Source organism: Accipiter gentilis, chromosome 3 (assembly GCF_929443795.1).
Source record: "Accipiter gentilis chromosome 3, bAccGen1.1, whole genome shotgun sequence".
NCBI lineage: Eukaryota > Metazoa > Chordata > Aves > Accipitriformes > Accipitridae > Astur > Astur gentilis.
Genome location: NC_064882.1, coordinates 12,464,457 through 12,484,338, shown reverse-complemented (window position 1 = coordinate 12,484,338; position 19,882 = coordinate 12,464,457). Strand labels below are relative to the sequence as shown.

The 19,882-nt window shown below is 43.0% G+C and overlaps 1 protein-coding gene across 1 annotated transcript in view; it reads right to left on the bottom strand.

Moving 5' to 3' along the window:
• The window catches only part of SNX25 (sorting nexin 25), a 92,243-nt gene extending 78,026 nt beyond the window's left edge, over positions 1–14,217 (bottom strand). The window contains exons 1-2 of the mRNA XM_049796742.1: positions 13,506–14,217; positions 1,312–1,396 (exon numbers count right to left, since the gene is read on the bottom strand). Coding sequence (XP_049652699.1) covers positions 1,312–1,396; positions 13,506–13,958 — 538 coding nt within the window. The 5' untranslated portion in view covers positions 13,959–14,217. The remainder of the gene's footprint in view (positions 1–1,311; positions 1,397–13,505) is intronic.
• Between the last annotated feature and the right edge of the window lie 5,665 nt (positions 14,218–19,882).

Sequence of the window (19,882 nt, the reverse complement as noted above, 5' to 3'; positions counted from 1 at the left end):
AGTATTCCACAATACCTGTTGTCTGTCTCAGGATAACCCCACTACCTCTGACTCCGTGCCAATTATGTCAAGGCTTGATTTCAAAATTCCAATGCAGATTATCCAAAATGTGAAGTACGCATGTGAGAATACAGCTAATAACTTGTTAGTGCTTGTTTCATATGTGTAATGTTTGGAGTCCACTATCTTTTTCACGTCATCAGGAATCCTATAATCTGACAGACTGCAGATGAAAATGGTGCCTAAAACCAAATTATGATATGTTATAATAGCTCACCTTGAGATGAAACATGACATAGTAGGTAAAGTGTTTTAATTTTATATTTTAGCTACGTATCCTGCTAGCAGGTATTCGTAAAAATAACTTTAAAAACATTATACATCCCAAGAAGTTTTCATAAATCAGCCAACCTGTTTAAAGCAACATTAATTTTAAAATATACTCTCCAGATATGAAAAGAGATATGGAAAAAACCAGCGCTGCAAAGAAGTCTTAAAGGAAAAAATATTCAAAATTACATAAAATATTTACAAAAACTGAAATGGCATCAAATTTTATAAATACATTTTAAAAGCTACAGGACATAAATCTTTACAAGTTTCCTCCTTTTAATATGCAAGCCAGCTTCCCCCCCCCCCCCAAATCATTCTTTAAGTTCCAACCTAGCATAATCTTTCAAGTAACAAATAAAAAAATTTTTACTTCAAACTCTGATGCTATCCCTAAGTTCTACAATATTTTGTATTACCAGGAGTCTGTTAAAAAAAAAAAAATGCGTGTAGAGTAGTAGTTATTCTTTATTTTAAAGAACTGTAAACAAGATATTTTAAATCCATATGATCATGGTTCACATTTTACAATCTAAAGCTCAATGACTACACTGGTGATCCACAGATTTCATAGACTATATCAGCCAGAAATACAAATGTTGATTTTAGATTCAGTCTTCATGGTAAGAATTGCACTAAATGGGAAGACTGTTCGCAAGAGTCTACAGGATTTATTAGTCCATGAAAACTCAATCAAGAATCTTTGAACTGTTACCCTTTTGTATTGAGGATTCTATTTCAATATATTTCTGTAAAAAAGAGCCAGTAAAATGATGAGATATCAGTTAAATTGTAAAAACAGCAACACATTACTTACTAGAGTGGATCTCTTGGGGAAACCAAGACCTTGCACTTTTATTTTGTATCAAGGAATAAACCAGGGTCATATTCTAAAATCCTGGAATATTGTGCAGTCATGGTTTGCTAAGAGGACAAGAGACATTCAGAGTCTAATGATCCTTTGTCCAAGTTAAGACTCACCTTCTTTCAGTGCTTTATCCATGTTGTGAGAAATGACCACTCTCCTTGATTGGACTGAATCATAGGAGCTTCCAGACCAATTACTCTGAAATTCAAAGAGAACATTCATCATAAGAGGAAGGAATAAACCAAAAATGACAGAAGAAATAAAACTGCAATTCAAGGCACTAGTACCAATAATTTGGGGTTTATACAAATAGTGTCACCCCATATGATTAAAACAGATGAGTGTCAATTGTCTATGAGATTATACATCATTCATTAACCACACATTAATACCCAGTGTTGCTTATCGTACGCTGTACAACTTGCCAAATTATCTTAAAACCTTAAGAGGTTTTAAGGGTTTTTTGGTAGAAGGGAGCTGTATCCATTTGCAATTCAATGCATTGAGAATAGGGCATGCATTTAATAAAACAACTGGAACTCTTCTACTCAGTATTTTCCCAGCTTTTAAGATTTCCAAGAGATAGGTCAACATCAAATATAACATCTTTACAGCCTACTGTCATGATGGACTTCATTTAGCCTCATGATCCACTTTTAAAATAAAAGCAAAGCCCTTAGATCTCCTACAGTAATTTTGGTTCACGTTCTTTTAGGCTCCTTCCTTCAAAGAAACCTCTGGCCACTGCATTCTAAGCTGCTGTACTATACAAACATTTGTCTGTTTTGAAGTATTAGCTCTTATACTGTCCAAGCAGGCGGGCAGACAGAAACATTTTTCAGGGTGTAGACAAAAAGCAGTGATTCATGCTGCCCTTATAGAGAAAGGAGTGTAATTCAAATCAGAAGTAGGACTTCTCCCCACCTCCTCTCAGCTTACTTCACTCCCCTTGATGGGCGCTCCGACTCTCCTCGGTGAGGAGACAGTGCTTCAGAAACGTCCCAATCCCTCCAACATTCACCAAATACAGAATAAGAGAGCAGCATAAACTTTAAGGGGGATTTAAGTAAAAACACTCTTTAATGTTTTTAAAGGTAGTATGCCATTATTTCAGTCAATTAGCAGGCTAATAGTGTATTTTGGTGTAACATGTTCTCCTTCTACTGTAGATACATGCACACAGAGTCTAGTATAAAGTATGTCTAATGGGACATAGATGAAGGAGTCTAAGCACTACCCCAAAAGCAGAATAAAGCTGTTCAGACTCCCTCACGCCTAACACACAGCATTTCAATGGATACTTTCCAGGCCTCAAGTGCCCTCCTTCCACCCACAGTTAATTTGTTCCAGCTTCTGGGTGAGTGCAGCAATACTCCCTAGACTTCTTCCAGTCGCTACTCTGAGACCATGGCTGTGGTCTTCCAGCCATTTCCTTCCCCCCTTCACAACACTATCAGTGGCAAGAGCAGCAAGATTTCAGCATGTTTGCCTCCATTTGCAGCCCTTCTTGCTATCAGAACTATAGTTAAGGAGGGGTAAGAACAGAGTATAATCTGATTAATGAACCACTACAGATTTTCATGACCCCCTTTTACCTGAACACAATGCTGGTAGAAGCTTAAGCCATATCCACCTAAACAGCTGCAGAAAGTATTTTTGCTGTTTGGAAGAACACCTAACAACAGTATTTGTAAGGCTCTAATACATCACCTCTGACTGCTAATGTTGTCGTGCTTCCTCCACGCAAAGCTGCGTTAATGCTACTCACACAATTACTTCGGGATTTTTCTGCTTTATTTGCAGCAGGAAATAGGATGATTCACAACCACTCCAATTTAAAAAGAGAAGACGCACACTCAGAGACATTAAACATCCCAAGTACATTTGGGGAGGGGGAAGGGATTCAGAAAGCCCTATTAAGCTGAGTCGCTCAGGTCTTTCTGTGAAGAAAGAGCTCCTAAAAATGAGGCCACAATCCTGAAGGAAGCTCTGTGCTCAACATACTCCTTCTTCCTTAACACCCACGCTAGCTTGGGTATCCTCAAGACTAATCCTTCTGCTGAACTAAGTCATACCTGCATAGAGGTCTGTAACCTCAAGCCCCTAACTTAGGCATCAACAGTTCTCATTTGTACATAGTTTGCATGAAGTGGTTTTTTTATGGCCTAAAGGATCAATAAGCCCTCTCATTAAGCACTAGCCAAATTACTCCTTTCAAAACTAGTTTAAACATAAGCTAAGAAAATTACAAATGTTGAACCCTTACTTTTGCCTCCCTACCTGCCTCAGTTCAGGACTTCTTTACAGCAGAGGGAACAAAAAAAACAAAACAAAAAAAGGCCTTCAGAGGGGATCCATGGTTGCAAATAGCTTGCTCCACATCACCACACTAGGATCCAGTCTACACAATTCCACAAAGCAGGAACTGATCCTTTTATGTTAAGAACAAGGCAGACTATTATTGCCTCAGTGAAATCCCGCCTCTTAAACACCAAGATACAAACTCACACTTCAGCTTGCAAGAACATGTTTCATTGAGAGTGTCCTCTACGGTTGGGTACGTTTGACTTCTAAAAGGTACTGGGCTTTTAAAATTTTTTAAAAAGAGTAACATTAATGTTTAGCATAGAGAAGTTCAAGTAAGACAACCAATCATAAAGAATTTAAAAGCTCAGAAGTGAGTACCACCACTAGCAAAGGTGATTTTGCTGCTGCACGAATTAATTACTGAAGGGCAAAGGAAGATGCACAGTATATTGGATTTTCTGAGAAATTTTCCATACTCATACAGGTGTTGCATACACCACTATGAACAGCCTGAGAGAAAAGCACAGAGCAAGAAACAAACCTTGTTTAAAAACAAGGTTTCAACTTTGTTTAAAAACAATTTTCAAGAACAGATGAGAATCTAACATTTGAATAAATAGGAACGTTTCAATGCATTGGAGTGACGTCAGTTGGGTTAGTTCAGGCTCAAGGAAAAACAGTTCGGGGAGACCTTATCCCTGTCTCCAACTACTGAACAAGAAGATGCAGAGAGGAGGGAACCAGATTCTTCTTTGCAGATGCACAGGACAAGAGGCAAGGCTGGAACACAGAAGATTCCCATCACTTACAAGACAAAACTATTTTAATTATGAGGCTGGTCAAATACCAGAATGGGGGAGCTGAGAGGCTGTGGAGTCTCCATCCCCGGAGATACTCAAAACTCAACAGGACAAAGCCCTGAGCAACCTTACCTTGTTGGACCCACTCTGAACAGGAGAGTGGAGTAGTAGATGCCCTCCAGACATTCCTTCCAACCCGAACTATTCTGTGATTGTTAATAATCCTTCAGAGAACTGTGAATTTAATTTAGTGATGGATAATGTCTCACACCTTAAGTTGTGTTCTCTAAAACAGCTGCTCAAACTCCTTTCAGTCTTAAGACTTGATTCTGCTAAATGCAAGTTTGTAAGTCCTGTTCGCTTAGATTTGCTTTTAAAAAAATCTGTTTCTGTGACAACTATAATGATGAATTGACTAGAAGAAAAAAAACTAAAAAACTAACAGGCACCCCCGAGTTGCCTGCCATGTAGCAACAAACACCTTAAAAGCAACAATAACAACCCAGTAACACAGGTTTACCAGCACCTGTGGTAACAGAAGGGTATCAGAAAATTCACAGTCCAAACTCAGCTCTAACAGCTGAGAGAATGAAAAATCCAGCAGATTTCACTAGATTTTCATCCCACCACTGTCTCAAGTCAGACGGAGGATGTATGCAGAGAACAGGTTCAGCTAGAAAGCCTAGACTTGAATGTTTTCACATTTTTCTTCATGTCGCTCATCTAAAGGAAAATGGTGCTACATTTTATGAAACAGTTGGCATAACCCTGACTGAGCCAAAGATGTTCTTAAATGGATTTAACACAGCTCAAAGCTCTAGCTGAGATGCTCTCTTGTACTGATTAAAACCTTTTGTGTTCCCTGTTAGTCCTGACTTGCACTATCACAGTCCAAAAAAATCAGGCCCTACTCTGTAGAGTTTATTGTTGAAGAATGGCAGCAAACAGGCTGAAACTTAAGTAAGACTTGACAAAATGACTTGAAGGGGTAGGGGTGGAGCACATTTGGAAAGCACATGCAAAGAATGAGGTTGCTAACAAACAGGGAGGCCTGCTTCCTGAAACAGTTCAAGTTTTCCCCATTTTTGACTTTTTTTTTTACAGGCTGTAAAAAAAGGATGTGTGTATTTCCTGGAGACTTCTGAATAATACTCACTGTTTTCTACTTTCGAGAATGATTTAAGACGCAGACAACAACAGTCTGAAAGACCCAGGGGAAAAAACCCAAGGTTGGCATTGAGCCTGAAATTTTGGCTTAGGTTCATCTCCTGCAGATCCAAAACTCAGTCATTTATTGGTTTAAACAATTTAAGTAATTTAAAATTAGTTTTGAAGAAAACAATAAATGTTAAATAAAAAAGAATAAAGAAAGTGCTTCAGCAACTACACTGAATAAATGGCAAAGCACGGACAGCACAGGAGTACCTTCCACTATCAAGAAATCCATCTGCAACACTCGGTCAACAAATGCAATTCTTAAAACATAACAGCAGAAAGCCAGGCACATGCTACAGACACCCCACACGCAGACTTACTCTGGCATGGAATTAAAGCCAGAAACAGAGAAAAATTAACAATTATTTCTATTACCTTAACTCAATTGCAACAAAACTAGAAAAGAGCTCTGGACAGATCCCACAATATAAATAGGCACTGTGCATGAGACGCTCAGTTTAATCACCGATCTAAAAGGCAAAGACGACATCTAATTCAGCATATAAGCACTATCCAGTTATTCATAGCTACTTGCTCCACCCACTGCTCCCCTATTAACTTTCTTTTCTTTGTAAAACATAACATTAACATCAGACTGGACTTTGACGACAGTCACAGCTTCAAATAATACTTCACTGATCTCTCCATAAATTCAGCTTTAACTGATCTGGATAGATGTTTTCTTATAGTCTTAAGTATTACTACAACTTAGAAAGCAAAAATAAATCTTCTATTCACAAGAGTTAATATTTTTAATTAATACCTGTAGTTCTATTTTAGATTACAAAGCAAGTCTATGTGTGTCACATTAAGCGTTTCTCTACATATAATAAGGGATACCATAACTACCAATTTAAAAATCAACATACTTAAAGCATGTTAATCCTATTATGTTAAGCATCATTATCTCAATAACAATTTTATAATATCAGCATATCTTATTTCCACTACCATAGTAGCTTCTGGAACATGTAAACTGTGTTTATTATATGGGGATCTTCTATCTTAAATGTACCATCTTCAAAACTCACAAAACTGTAGCAGTATAGAAATTTTATCATCAGGTCAGAACTTCCTTCACTTGAGATATCATATAATACTAGATAGATAAGAATTTGAAAATTAAACTTTTCTCAGGTAATACTTTCATTCCCATCAGTACAGCTAACAAATAATTGGCAAGTTAGCATTCAAATTTCTGCTCAGCAAGAATTACAGCATTATTCTCTGCTGGGATCTTTAATATTACCATCAAAATAAAGGCTTACATGCATTCTCAGGGTACATGCACAGCCCCAGTCTACTGACACCTCCACACTCTCCTCCTCGGCTAAAAACAGACAACAAGAACCCACGGCCTAGACTTCAAGGCCAAAAGAGCCATGTGCTATGATAACTGAATTGCTGGCAAGCCAGAAAAACCTGCACAGGCTCATGCCTCAGCTGCAGAGTCTCAGCTTGACAACCAAAGAGAAACTCCTGCGTTGTCTACTGCTATACCCTCCTTCCCACAGGACTTTTCACCGTACAAAGGTAGGGTGTTCTGTCTTTTTAACAGAGCATCACAAAACATGCACAATGAATTGTCATCATTAATTTTATTAACATTAACTTGTTCTCTTTCACTGTGCGTGCTTAATAGGGGAAAAAATGGTACAGAATGACTGGTCATATAAACCTCCCATGGACACAACACAAACTTGTTCCCCTTATGACTATGCAAGTTCTATTTTTTATTTTAATTACTTACCAAAGGTAAAAGCAGCCTGATTCATATCAAAATATGAAACATCAATCTAACACAAGGTTGAGAAAATTAAATGTCAAGCACAATACAATGCAGAGCTGAAGATGACATAGGATACAATGGAAGGAAACAGAAAGGGTTGCATGACAAGACAAGAAATCTCTAAATAATACATGACAGATAAAAGGCCGTGTGGAAAACTAAGTCTGCTCACCACTAAGGAGTTAGGGACAAATAAGTGAGACACAGAGCCTGAAAAACATTTCATTTCCTGAGATCAGTCTCCTGTGAGAATAAAGTAACCACTTCAAAGTTACGCCTGCAGGTAATCAACGCATGCAGTCCTGACAAAACTTCAATTCTGAAAAAGCTTATAAATCCCTAAGGATAACAGATATTCCACAGATCCCTAAAAATAAACTGTAGCAGAAATGTCCAAACTACAGGCCCCAAAGTGCCCCCACTGAACTATAACTGAACATTTGCAATTCATGCAACATTCTTTTAAAATTTTAAAATATTCCTGAAATTGGTAGGCAATGCTACGACACCTTTTCATTATTTTCATTTCAGGACCTGCCTGCAAGTAAAGTCACCTGCATCATCAGAAACTGATTGTTAACCTGCCTATGTAAGAGATAGCACTAAGAACAAGTGTCAGACTCTCAGTTCTGTTAAAAAAAACCCAAATTTAAACATATCCTCTCCTTTCAATCCAGAAATGACTGATTAAAAAAAAAAGATAAAAAAGAATGGCAGTAGATCAGAATATTTGGTTGCAAGCCCAAGAGGATCTAAAACAAGCAAGACAGAAGAGCGGCAAGCAGAGGCTAATGACTGCCAGAAGTAACAGCAAAAATCCAGTAGTATCGGGGCTCTCAACATTCCCTAACGGACCAGAGAATGAGACACACTGCAAAACATGCTTGGCTTTAGACTGATAAGAACCCCATAAATACTTTTGAAGACTTAACTAAGGCATAAAGATCCAGACTGAAAGGAGTTAGAAAGTTTCTCCTCTCCCTCACAGCAGCTCCAAACTGCTCATTGCCTCAAGAACTGCTTTGCATCATGCTTGAAATCGATGCCCACAGATGGCAAACCTTCCCCTTCCTACAGCTGCTGGGGCTCCTGCGAGCTTACCTTCGCAAACTTCATCCGATGGCAGAAGTCCAACAGTGAAGGAAAATAAAACTGCATGTCCTTTCTCTCTGCTTATGTCCCTCAAAAAGAGCCGAGCACTCAGCTTGGATACCATGGCAGATGTCAACCGAGGTTAAGTTGCCATCCCACCTGAATCACTCAGACCATTTCCAATAATCTCACTACTCATCCTCCTATGGCTTAAATACAAAACAGTACTATCTTCCAGCATCCAGAGATTTCAACGATTACCTGATCCAATGAGAAAAGCTTTACCCATGCCCTCCCATTAATGCCAGATTCACAAAAAGTGCACATTCAAGGATCGAAGAAGGCTTTAGGAACATAAAACACAGTCACATACACCTCCCGCAGGGCCAGAAAGTAAGAGTAAACTATTTCTGAAAACGGAGAGCTACTAAACAGTAGTGAACAAGAGTGACCAAATAGGTCTGAAGCTGAGCTTTAAATAAATACTCAAAATCATTGGCAACCGTTAATCATAGGAAACTAAAACCAGGACATTAGAATCAGTGTACCCTTTTAGCTGGAAAAAAACACATTACCTTTCTGATAGTGCTGCAAGACAGACTAGGTAGATCATTCTCTATACAGAGTATCATTCATTTAATCTGAATTTAAAATGCAGCACTTTAATAAACTAATCTGTGGGTTTTGCATTATTTAAATGAAGTCAATAACCCAAGTCTCTATTATTCAGAGTTTTTGCTTTGCATCAAAGTCAAAACACTATGCTGAAAAAACTCTGTCCTGCCACGTTTTTTGGCAGAGAAACAACTCACACTGGGAATGTGGGAAAAAGCATTTTCCTTACCCTTCCCACTAACTTGGTTAACATGGTTCTTCAGATGAGTCAAAGCTATCTCCCCTACAGCCACACAAGTTAACAACAATGTAGGGAGCAAGCTTAAATTTAAGAGGTGACACATGTTCTAACCAGGGCTATCTTTGGTATGAGCAAGTCCACTGATACTTGAAAAGTAAAAATCCCCTTTGAGACAGACATTCTTAAGAAAGTACAATTGGGTCACCATGCCTTTTTGCTGCCTTGCATTTTGCAGCCCTCCTCTACCACAAATAATCTTGTCCTAAAACAGCTTCTGGGAAGTGCTGAAAAATACCTGACAATAACATAATGTACAATTTCAAGGTGTTTGATTCCCACTATTTCAATATCAACAGAAACTACTTACCAATATTATTAAATTTGTAAGTAAAACAATATTATGAGTTACCTGTACACCTCTCTTCCCTTCTCTTTCCAATGAAAATATAAAAGAACACTGGAAGAAACACAAAGCTTTATGTGGAAGCCAGAAGACTACCCAGATATACCTTGCAATCAGAGTTCTTGCATACAGGAAGACTATGTTGAAAGCACACCTCATCACAGGGATATAATTTGCACACCTTGCTTTGCAATTCTCAGCAGATTTCAGACGCTCTTGCTGAGATACCTGACTTCAGCAGAAGGTCTTCATCTTTCAAGTCCCAAAGGGATTACACAAACAATATTTAGGACAAAGCACAGCTTCACACTTGGAAAGATGGCTTCTCTAGTAGCAAGCTCAAGCAAAATGAAAAAAGGCATACACCTTGCTCTTCTGAAGTCCAAACCTGCAACACAGCACATCCTCACCCAAGTTATTCACTTGCATGAACAGGTCCTTGAAAATCAACAGCACTGAACTCACATTGTAAGTGCTTGCAGAATTGAGAACTTAAAAAAAAACTCCCTTTTTTCAGCACACCATAAAGAACTCGATCCAAGTCCCTTTGAAGTTGATCAAGAGTACTCCCACTCTTTTTCGAAGAGCTGAGCCTGACTCCTACTAGAGTAAATATTTATTACTGAGCACTTAGTGTTTCCTCGTTTGTTAAGCCCAGTGTGAAAATCACTCAAGGAATGAAAAATGAACCTATCTGCCTTGAGTTCATGTACATAGGACACATGCAGAGCAAGACACCAGTCATAAGACTCTTTCCTTAACCAAAAAAAAAAAAAAATTATTAGGCCAACAGAGGGTTCTTCCCTATTCTTGAAGAAAAGGCACAACAAGGCTGAAGAAATTCTAGTTTTACAGTCATACTACTACTGGCTCCCAGAAAAGACAAGACAACAGGATCATAAGGCTCTATGAAAAACGGGAGAGTAACAACTGAATGATAATAAAGAGGTGTAAATACAAAAGTACGTATAACAAAAAGATTAACCTACAAATTTTTCAAAGATAAATGTATGGAGGAAACTTTGGAAGAAACATTTTAGGGAGTGGCCTACACTTCTATATGCTGCCTATACAGACACTATCATTTTCTTCAACTACACGTTGCTGAAGCACCAATCAGGAAATCTGCTAAACATATACAAAATTGTGTTCAGAAAAAGTACATCAAGGAGCTTTGGGGCCCTGAAGCCATTTTGTATCAGAAAGAAATCAAGAAAATTGTAAATTGAAGGCCATCCAAACAAGATGCCTGGAATAACAGCTTCTGAATAGAAAGGGTAAAAAAAGCTCACTCCTTTTTTGACAGTCCCTTTCATACAGCCAGATTAAATTTTGAGAACACTGCAAAGAGGGAAGAATGAAAAATTTTAACTGAATCAGGGAGAGAGTAAAGAAACAATCTCGGAAAAAGTTTTGCCGCAGGTAATGCTGCTTGAGCAGTGACTTTTAAACACCAAACTTCATTTCCCTTCTGAAACAGCAAACACATATCACAGAGCTACAATAAATCCAAACACCACATACTAGACCACACAAAGCAGGAGCAGGTGTGCACTAGTTACATATACTAAACCAATGGATGGACACAAGAGGAGAACATCTTGACGAAAAACAGGCAGTAACATACCACAAAAAAAAAGTGCATATGGTATAGTAACTAAAGTGACTGTATTTGTCTCTGGACAGTGTTAGTTTCACTCCTGTTCAGTAGGCTTATATATTATGTTTTTCACAAAGGGGGAGACAAAGAGACCAATAAATTCCTGGGTTTTTTCTTCAATTCTCACCATCCCAAATTAAATCAATTTTCATCGTTTGGCTATTTCGCAAATCTGAAAGTTGCAGCAGGGAGATTTTAGTTACTAAGTTTACATAAAGTTTTTTTCTACTGTGTATACAATACGCTCTCCTAAAAGTAAATTAACACACATCCAGACTTTCAGATAAGTATACCAGCCCATAAATATCACTGGAGCTATGGCATTATCACTAAAATATTTAATCTTGCAAATCTGAAGGCAACGGGAATTTATTACTGATGCATTTTTCTTTTCTTTTTTTTTTTCCCCATTTGGTGTAAGGTAGCTGAATGGTGAAATACAAAAGCATATAGTCCTTTACTATGCAGGTGCTTATGCACTTAATACACATTTGTTCCCCAGCACCCCTATGACAAAAACCAGCTGAACAATGCCTAGCTGTACCAACTTAATACCCTACGTGCAGGACAGGTACCTTCTGCTTATCACTTGCTGACTTTGTGCGTTATGTCTTCTCACTTCCCCATTTCCCACTTCTAACGCTCGTACACACTATTTATTCCTCACTCCCTTCAAAAAGCTGAGTATGATGTTGAGTCTTCAAAGCAAAGAGGATTTTTAAAAAGTCTACCGAGAAGACAAAACAAGTATCACACACACCCACTGCCACAAATAGATCCTGAATGCACCTTTGCAAGTTTTATCAGTCATTGAAGTCACCATCCCCTGGCCAGCGATCCCTTCTACTGGCAATAACATCCTGCCAGTTTCTATTAGATGCAGGCCTGGAAAAATGTATTGTTCACAAACACAGGCTCTTTCCCTCCCTAGGTCAAAGAACGAAGAAATAAACCACTACTGCAGGTCATTAGCTGATTTGATTGGCAAGACGGAAAGACAGCCAAATACATCAGCAAGTGATTTCCAACAGGTTCTCTGCCCTGCCAGCACCCTCTGATTTCTGCAAATTCAGCTGCACCAACTGCAGCCCCAGAAACACAGAAGTGACAGCATTATTTACTGGCTGCTAACAAAAAGAGTACACATACTAAACGTAATGAACTGGGTCACCAGAACAGCTAGGCTGTACACCAAGGTGGCACCAATTATGCTCCTTTCTTTTTTTTGTAGATTACTCTCAGGTATCCCACGGGACACTATCGAAGTGAAATAGCACTTAGGCGGTCCCGTCTACTGCCGCAGCACTTCACGTACCAACGCACCCCTCCAAGGCCTGCCAACTCACTGGTGAGGGGCCAAGGGCACCCAGCCAGCGTCGCTGGCTGCGATGTCAAACACTACAGCCCTGTGACCCGCGGGCAGAACAGGAGCGCAGACAGGTCCTCATTTCCAGCAGCAGTTTTTCAGGCCCGTCTAGGATCAGCTCGGGAGCACTGGCTGACGTGATGGGGGGCTGGGGCGTGGATGGGAGGAAAGTTATTTTGACTAGTACCTGCAGTCAGTCTCCGAAAATCTTGTACTACCAGTCCCGTTCTGAAGAAACCAAACAATACTCCTAAGCAGTGAACTACAAAGAGCTCGTGGACATGAATTAGCACATTTTAGAAGAGGTACAGAAAATAAACTTGTTTATCTTTTGCATAGAGGTCTGCAGCCGTTTGGGAACGCGCGGGCACTTCCTCAAGGCACTACGATAAGACTATCTGAAGCTGCCCAACTTCAGAGCATGCATTTCAGCAACGCTACGCTGGCTCTTGGAGCACGTCTCCCTCTTTTTACTAATGACATTTCAGCTGAAGGAGCAGAAAAGGATTTGACACACAGCCAACACCACCACACTGCCCTACGAGCGTTCCCGCAATCCGAAGGTCTCTCTCGGGGCCAGGACCTGATTTCTTTCCTCCCCGCCCGCCACCCTCCAGCACAACTTTTCGCGTTTCAAGCCCCGACGAGCGGCAGAGAGCGGGCGGGCTCCTGCGGCCGCGGGAGGACGACGGGCTCGGGTGGCCCGGCGCTCCGCGGCGGAGCGAGGGCCGCGCCGCCTCCGTCCCCCTCGTCCCCGCTCTCCCGCCGGCGGGAAGGACAGGGCGCGCCGCCGCCGCCCGCCCCGCTCCCGCCACTTACCCCCGCGGCCCGCAGGACCGGAGCTGCGGCGGCGAAGTCCGGCGGCGGCAGGCGGCGGCGGCCGCGACCCATCAGGACGATCAGGGTGCCCAGCGCGGCGGCGGCGGCGGCGCAGCCCCCGTAGAGGGCGAGGCGGAGCAGCAGCAGGGCCAGGCACGGCGGCCCGCCGCCCCCCGCCTCGGCCCGCTCCTGCCCCAGGTGGACGACGGACACGGCCAGCAGCCCCAGCCCCGCCGCCAGCACGAAGCGGGACGAGCCGGGATCTTCGTCCTCCTCGTCTTCCGCCGCCGCCTCCTCCTCGCCGCCGCCGCCGGCCACAGCGGCGGCCGCCGGGGCGCTGCGGCGGCCGGCCTCGCCGCCGGGGCCGTGCGAGCCCGGGGGGCCCGGGGCGGCGGCCCCCGCCGCCTCGGGCTGCCCGGCCGTGCTGCTAGCGCTGTCGGCACCGGGGAACATGCTGCTCCTGGCGCCGCTGGGAGCAAGAGCATCTCCCGCCGCGGCAGCCCCCTGCGAAGGTCGCCGCTCCCGGGGCCCCCCCTCGCCTCCTCCGCCGCCTCCGCCGCCGCCCGCCGCCGCCGCCACTGGCACCGCTGTGGCCGCCGGGGGAGCCGGAGCTCATGCCCAGCGGCAGGCGGATGCGCGGCGGCCCGGCCGCTTCCTGGCGGCCGCTGAGGCGGCAGCGCTGCCCGCCGGTGGGCGGCGGGAGCCGAGCGCCGTGGCGCGGCCGCGCCGCTCGGTGTCCGGCAGGGGGAGGCGGAGGGGGAGGAGGCGGGGGCGGTGCCTGCCGGGCGGGCGGGTGGGCGGACCGGGGACATGTGCGCCCGCCGCGCCGCGCCGTGCCGTGCCGCGCCGCCCCACGGCGGGGCCGGGCTGGGGCGGGCCGCCCTGCGCCGGGCTCTGGCCTGCGGGGCTCCGCCGTGGCGGGGCGCGGAGGCGTCCCCGCGCACAGCAGCGACGCTGGGAGGAAGCGAGGCGGGGAAGGTGCCTCCCCGCGGCGATCCCCGCCGGCTGCGGTGTGGAGGTGCGCCCCGCGGAAAGCTACCGGGCGCCCCTCCGCCACGGGCGGCCTGGCAGAGCTGGGGGGCTGCAGCCCGCAGGCGGCCGCTCGGCCCGGTGGGGCCCGGGATGGTCTGGCTGCAGAACCGAGGCCCTGGCCTGAGGTCGGGGCACAGCCTTGACTTGGGTCATCTCGGAGGTCCAGAGCCCCTCCTGAGCGAGCGCTGTACGCACCCCTCCACCTGCACCCCTCTGATGAGCCGAAGGAGACCATAAATAACTGGGTTTCAGAAAGAAAAAGTTGACAGAACAGCAGTTGAAATGAGACAACCGTGATTCTGCAGAACCCTGCCCGGCTACCCCAAAGGAAGCCTACCAGCACCCCCGTCGCCACCCTCCCTCTGCTGGTCTGATGTTTTGTTAATGCTTGGGGCATTAACATCTGAGAACAGAAGTTCCTCATGCGGCAAAAAGCCTTGCCATATTTCGGCTGTGCCTGGGATGCATGTTCTCCTGGCCATAGGCATGGCACAATTACAGCTCCTCCAAATTGGCGGGTTTATAGCAGCTACCGAGCACTGCCAAAGTGGGAGGCCTTGGTCTCCTCAGAGTAGGAGTAAAGGGCGATGCTTTCCTTATGGAAGCCAGACTCTTCAAAAGTGGATTTACAAGCATTTAGTGATGGGCTTAATTTTAAGAGCAGATATCCCAGGGAGAAAGTTAAGCGCTGTAGAAGTGTTTACAGGTGTTGAGACTTCTGGGAAGCACTTCTCAGATTGCTGCTACTCTGGCGGTCTTAATGTGCAAAATAGCCCTGAATCTTATCTTTTAAACAACAGCCACTGTTGCTGAGGTTGGAGTCCTTTTGATTTATTCATGTTCTGTAAAAAAGGTACTTCTGTAAAATGAACTGTACTAGCTTGATGAAGAAGAGGTATGAATACCAAGGCCCTGATCTTGTGAATGTTTGCATTTCCATGTAACTTCCAAGAGCGCAACTAGCACCGTTTTAAAACAAGACACCAAACTTCCCTATGCTTCTGCGACACTAATCGAGCCGAGGCATTGAACATGAACAGTACAGGTGTTCCGAAAGGTTCGGTTACAGCCCTGGCACTGCGCTGCACCGGGGAGGTTGGGTGTCAGCTCGCGGCGCAGCAGTGTCATGGAAATGTGCACAGTACAGGCACAGAGCTAGTCAGGATTCTAAGTTACAACAAATGTTTTACTCCACCACTATGTTTTCCAACCCCACAGTGTCTGATGGTATGGCCTGACTTGTATACAAAATTGTCTCCATATATACATGCCTTTATCTGTTAGAGGTCTGCATAGCAATGTATTTCCTCTCAAAATCCCAAAGTAGTTTTGAAGTGATTTTAGCTCCCATTTTAGTCACTGACCAAAAAAGACACTACTCCTTAATCTGATCCATAGTCCTTACAGCAACTTAAATATAATTTTATTACAGTTTATTCTATTTAGTGGATATTAAATTGCACAAAGACCTTTTAAATGCGAGCTCAGACCATTCACAGAGTGTCTGAAATTGATTACTTAAGTAATGTCTCTAATGTGATTAACGGTGAAAATCGTCATATCATAATAGTGAAAATACTACTGCAACGACAATCCATTCCCATGCGAACTACCATGTGCCAATACTTCCTGACGCTTCACCAGAGGCCTTGGGGACCAAGGTTCTTCCAATATATCTGATCACCAAGACCAACAGAGAGATTGTTGCAGAGTCTGAAAGCTTTTGGATAAGGCCCAACATGCCAGAAGGTTTCCTATAAAGTTATTTTATTCTCATCAGGTAGAAAACAAAAAGCAAAGATCCATCTCCCAGCCCATACTTTATTCCTCAAAGATTTCAGAAAATACAGGGCCTTGGACTGAGTTCAAGATCTATTCTGGGATCTTAATAAAGATCCACACAAGAAACCAGACAGAGTGTGTAGAGGCCTTCTACTGCAAATGCGTTCAGGAAACTGCCTGGGCCTCTGTCAAAACTACTTAAGGGAATTGAATTTTTAAATTAACCTGAAGCAGAGCATGTAATGTTGTTAGTCCTGTGTAAACAGAGATTATTTTCTTATTAGGGTATTAATTCTCAGAAGTGAAGAGGAAGATAAAAACATACCTGCAACCACGGTTTAGTCCTGCAATGCTTACGCACAAAACCAGCTCGTCTGAATGAGTAATCCCACCAATTTTAGCTAGGATTTACACACCATACCCTGTATTAGATATGTCTAAATCAACTCAAGTGTGTATCCATACAGCTGGGGGAAGTTGATTGTTTTTCTTTTAGTTTTTAATAAGATTCTATGACTTTTCAACCTGAGGTGCAATTCCTAATATTCTAGATGACATCCTAGCTCCACTAAAGTCAATGGCAATTTTCAAGTTTACCTCAGTGTTATTTGAACTTTCCCTTTTGTACTTTAAAAATTACTTTTCTGTACAGACAAAAGGACTTCAGAGGTCAATTTTGTGAATTGAGGCTTATTTTATTCTCTTTCCGTAACTATTTGCTCAGTCATGGAACCAGTTCATGAGATAAGAGATTCAAACTCTACCTTATTCAAGCATTGTAGCAAGTATCTTTCCTACAAAGATAAGACTACTTTAATCTCACTTTAAAACAGATGTCTGATTTGGGGGAAGAGTCAGCATATTCTTTTTTCCTTTGAGCTAGGAGTGTAATTTACTTCTTTATAACATACCCTAGACAAAGCCACACTGGTCTGAACACACTTTTAGGTATGTGTTTAGTAACAGTCTTGTAACTTTCACCTTCACAGTACTGCAAGCTTTAAACTTTAATAAATTTGCACCTTTAAAATGTTTAGACATGCTTAAAATGTATACTTTCCTAAAGGCTTTTTCAGATTTACTTTCTGTTTTGTGAGCCATTCTGGCTCAGATCACATTGCTATAAAGGTTAGCAATTTACCACTTCTCAATTAAAATAGAAATTTACATTATAAGCAAAAAAACAGGTGTGCAAAGTGCATACTTAGTTTATATTTTTAGTATTCTTAAAACTTTGAACTAGTTACATGCTTTTTTATAACCGCTGTGGTGCTGCATTGTAGTTACAGTCATGTTAAGAGTTTATATGAATTCCTAAAAGCCTCTTGGGCACAAAACCCAGAAGCGCTCATGAACTTTTAAACCTGGTGGTATGGAAGAGTGATAACTAACACCGTTAGAAATAATCATAGGAAAGAGAGGAAACAAATTTACTTGGTAGTGGATGTTGTTGATTTCACAAACCCTAGATAACAGAGCGAGAGAAAAGGAGATTATCTGTTACACTTCTCAGTATAATAAATCTTATTTAACACCTTTCAAGAAACTCAAGAAAATGATTGTGTTTATTTCTCAAAGGCTTGTAGAATGAAGGGGCTTAAAACTGTCAACGTTTTTTGCCTTTTAAAACTTTTCCTGCAATGGTAGATGCTTTGGACCTGATTGAAAATGTAAAATGCAGACACATTTCAGTGGAAACCATGCAAACAATCTGTCTCTATAAAAGCAGACACCATTTGTCTGATAGAACTTTACCTCAATGTTTATATATTACAACAGCAAAACTTCTACTTACACAGGTTTCTTCTCCTTACAAGAATGTAATTTGTAAAGATCTTATGATACAATCTTTACACAATCATATACTATCTTTCCATTAGGCCCCATTCCTCCTTTACTGAAAATTAGGTGAACTGCTCTCAGAAGATAACCATTAATTTTTGTTGCCCACATTTCCACAGAGTATGCTATACTAATATGAACTGATTTTATTTTTCACTACACCTTTTTGAGACAATTTTTTGCCTATTTGCAGGTAGGAACCTGAGACACAGGAAACAAGGACAAAATTACCCATTTAGTGTCCAATGTGAGGTACCTAGTATATATATACACACATACATACATGTATGTGTGCCTCTGTGTGTGTGTGTGTGTGTGTGTGTGTTCATTAGTCAAGTGAAATAGGGTCATATACACAACAGTTTTCTTGGCTGCACAGCCCTGATTGAACTCAAAATTCAGTATGCTCAGAAAAAAATGTGATCATGTCATTAAATCTTTTTATAATGAACAATGGGGCCAAAGTAAAGTTGAATTTTTAGTTTTGAATGTGTAGATCAGTAATCTGGAGTCTTTCTTTTCACATAATTCTTTCTTACTTTGTTAAAATGTAACATTACTATTATTAAAGAAATGCCAAGGTCTGATATTGCAACTGACCCCTTCGAAAGAGGTGGAACCTTTCCCACCCTTACACAGGACACTACCACTTCCTGGTGGCAGATCACTAGTAGGTAGCCACCACTTACCTAGTCAGTGCTAGAAGTAATGAAACTCTGCCTGAAGGCTTCATCCATGTTTCTGCAATAATTCTACTGAGATTCAAGGATGTTGAGATCAGGTTCATGCGGGGAAAGGTCCTGATCCTCCAACCCCAAAGATTTGGGTCAGATGTCCCTAGAAGTCCTCCAGATCAATTTCCCCCCTCCATTTCCTCAGTATATGTCACTCAGTGCTGCAATGTGTATATATATATATATGTGTGTGTGTGTGTGTATGTGTATAATGCTATAATGTAGGGGCCCATTGCCTTGAACCAGGGTCCTGTTGCCTTAACATGGGGCACCATCACCTCAAGGTGGGTCACTGTCACCTTAGCCTGGGGCACCATCCCCTCAACCTGGGTTGCCATCCCCTCCATATAGGCTGCCAGCACATCGACCAGGAGTGCCATCATCCCAACCCAGGGCACCATCATCTCAATATGGAGCACCATCACATCAATCTGGGGCACTCTTTCCCCCACACGGAAAACCATCACCTTGGCATAAGGCCTCATTGCCTCAACGTGGGGCACCATTATCTCAAAATGGAGTCCAGCACCTCAGCCTGGGGCACTACTATCTCAACCTCAGGCACCATAACCTCAGCATGTGGCACCATCACCTCAACATGGAGCCCCATTACCTCAATCTGGGGACCACCACCTCAACTAGGGGCACTGTCACCTCAACCTGATGCACCGTCACCTCAGCATATGACCCCACCACCTCAACCTAGAGCCCTATCACCTCAACCTGGGGACCATCACCTCGGCTTGGGGCACTATCACCTCAGCATAGGGCGCCATCGCCTCGGCGACAGTCCCAGCTCTCTCCCCGCCTCCTGCGGAGCCCAGAGAGACGGGAGGGAAGCTGAGAGTCAGCACCTGAGGGGGGGCGGGAAGGGAGCCGGGGGCCGGGACCTCCCACCGGGAGGTCCCGGCCCCCGGCTCCCTTCCCGCCCCCCCTCAGGCGCCGCCTTTCCCCGCCCGACGACGCGAGGGGGCCGGCCCGGTCTGC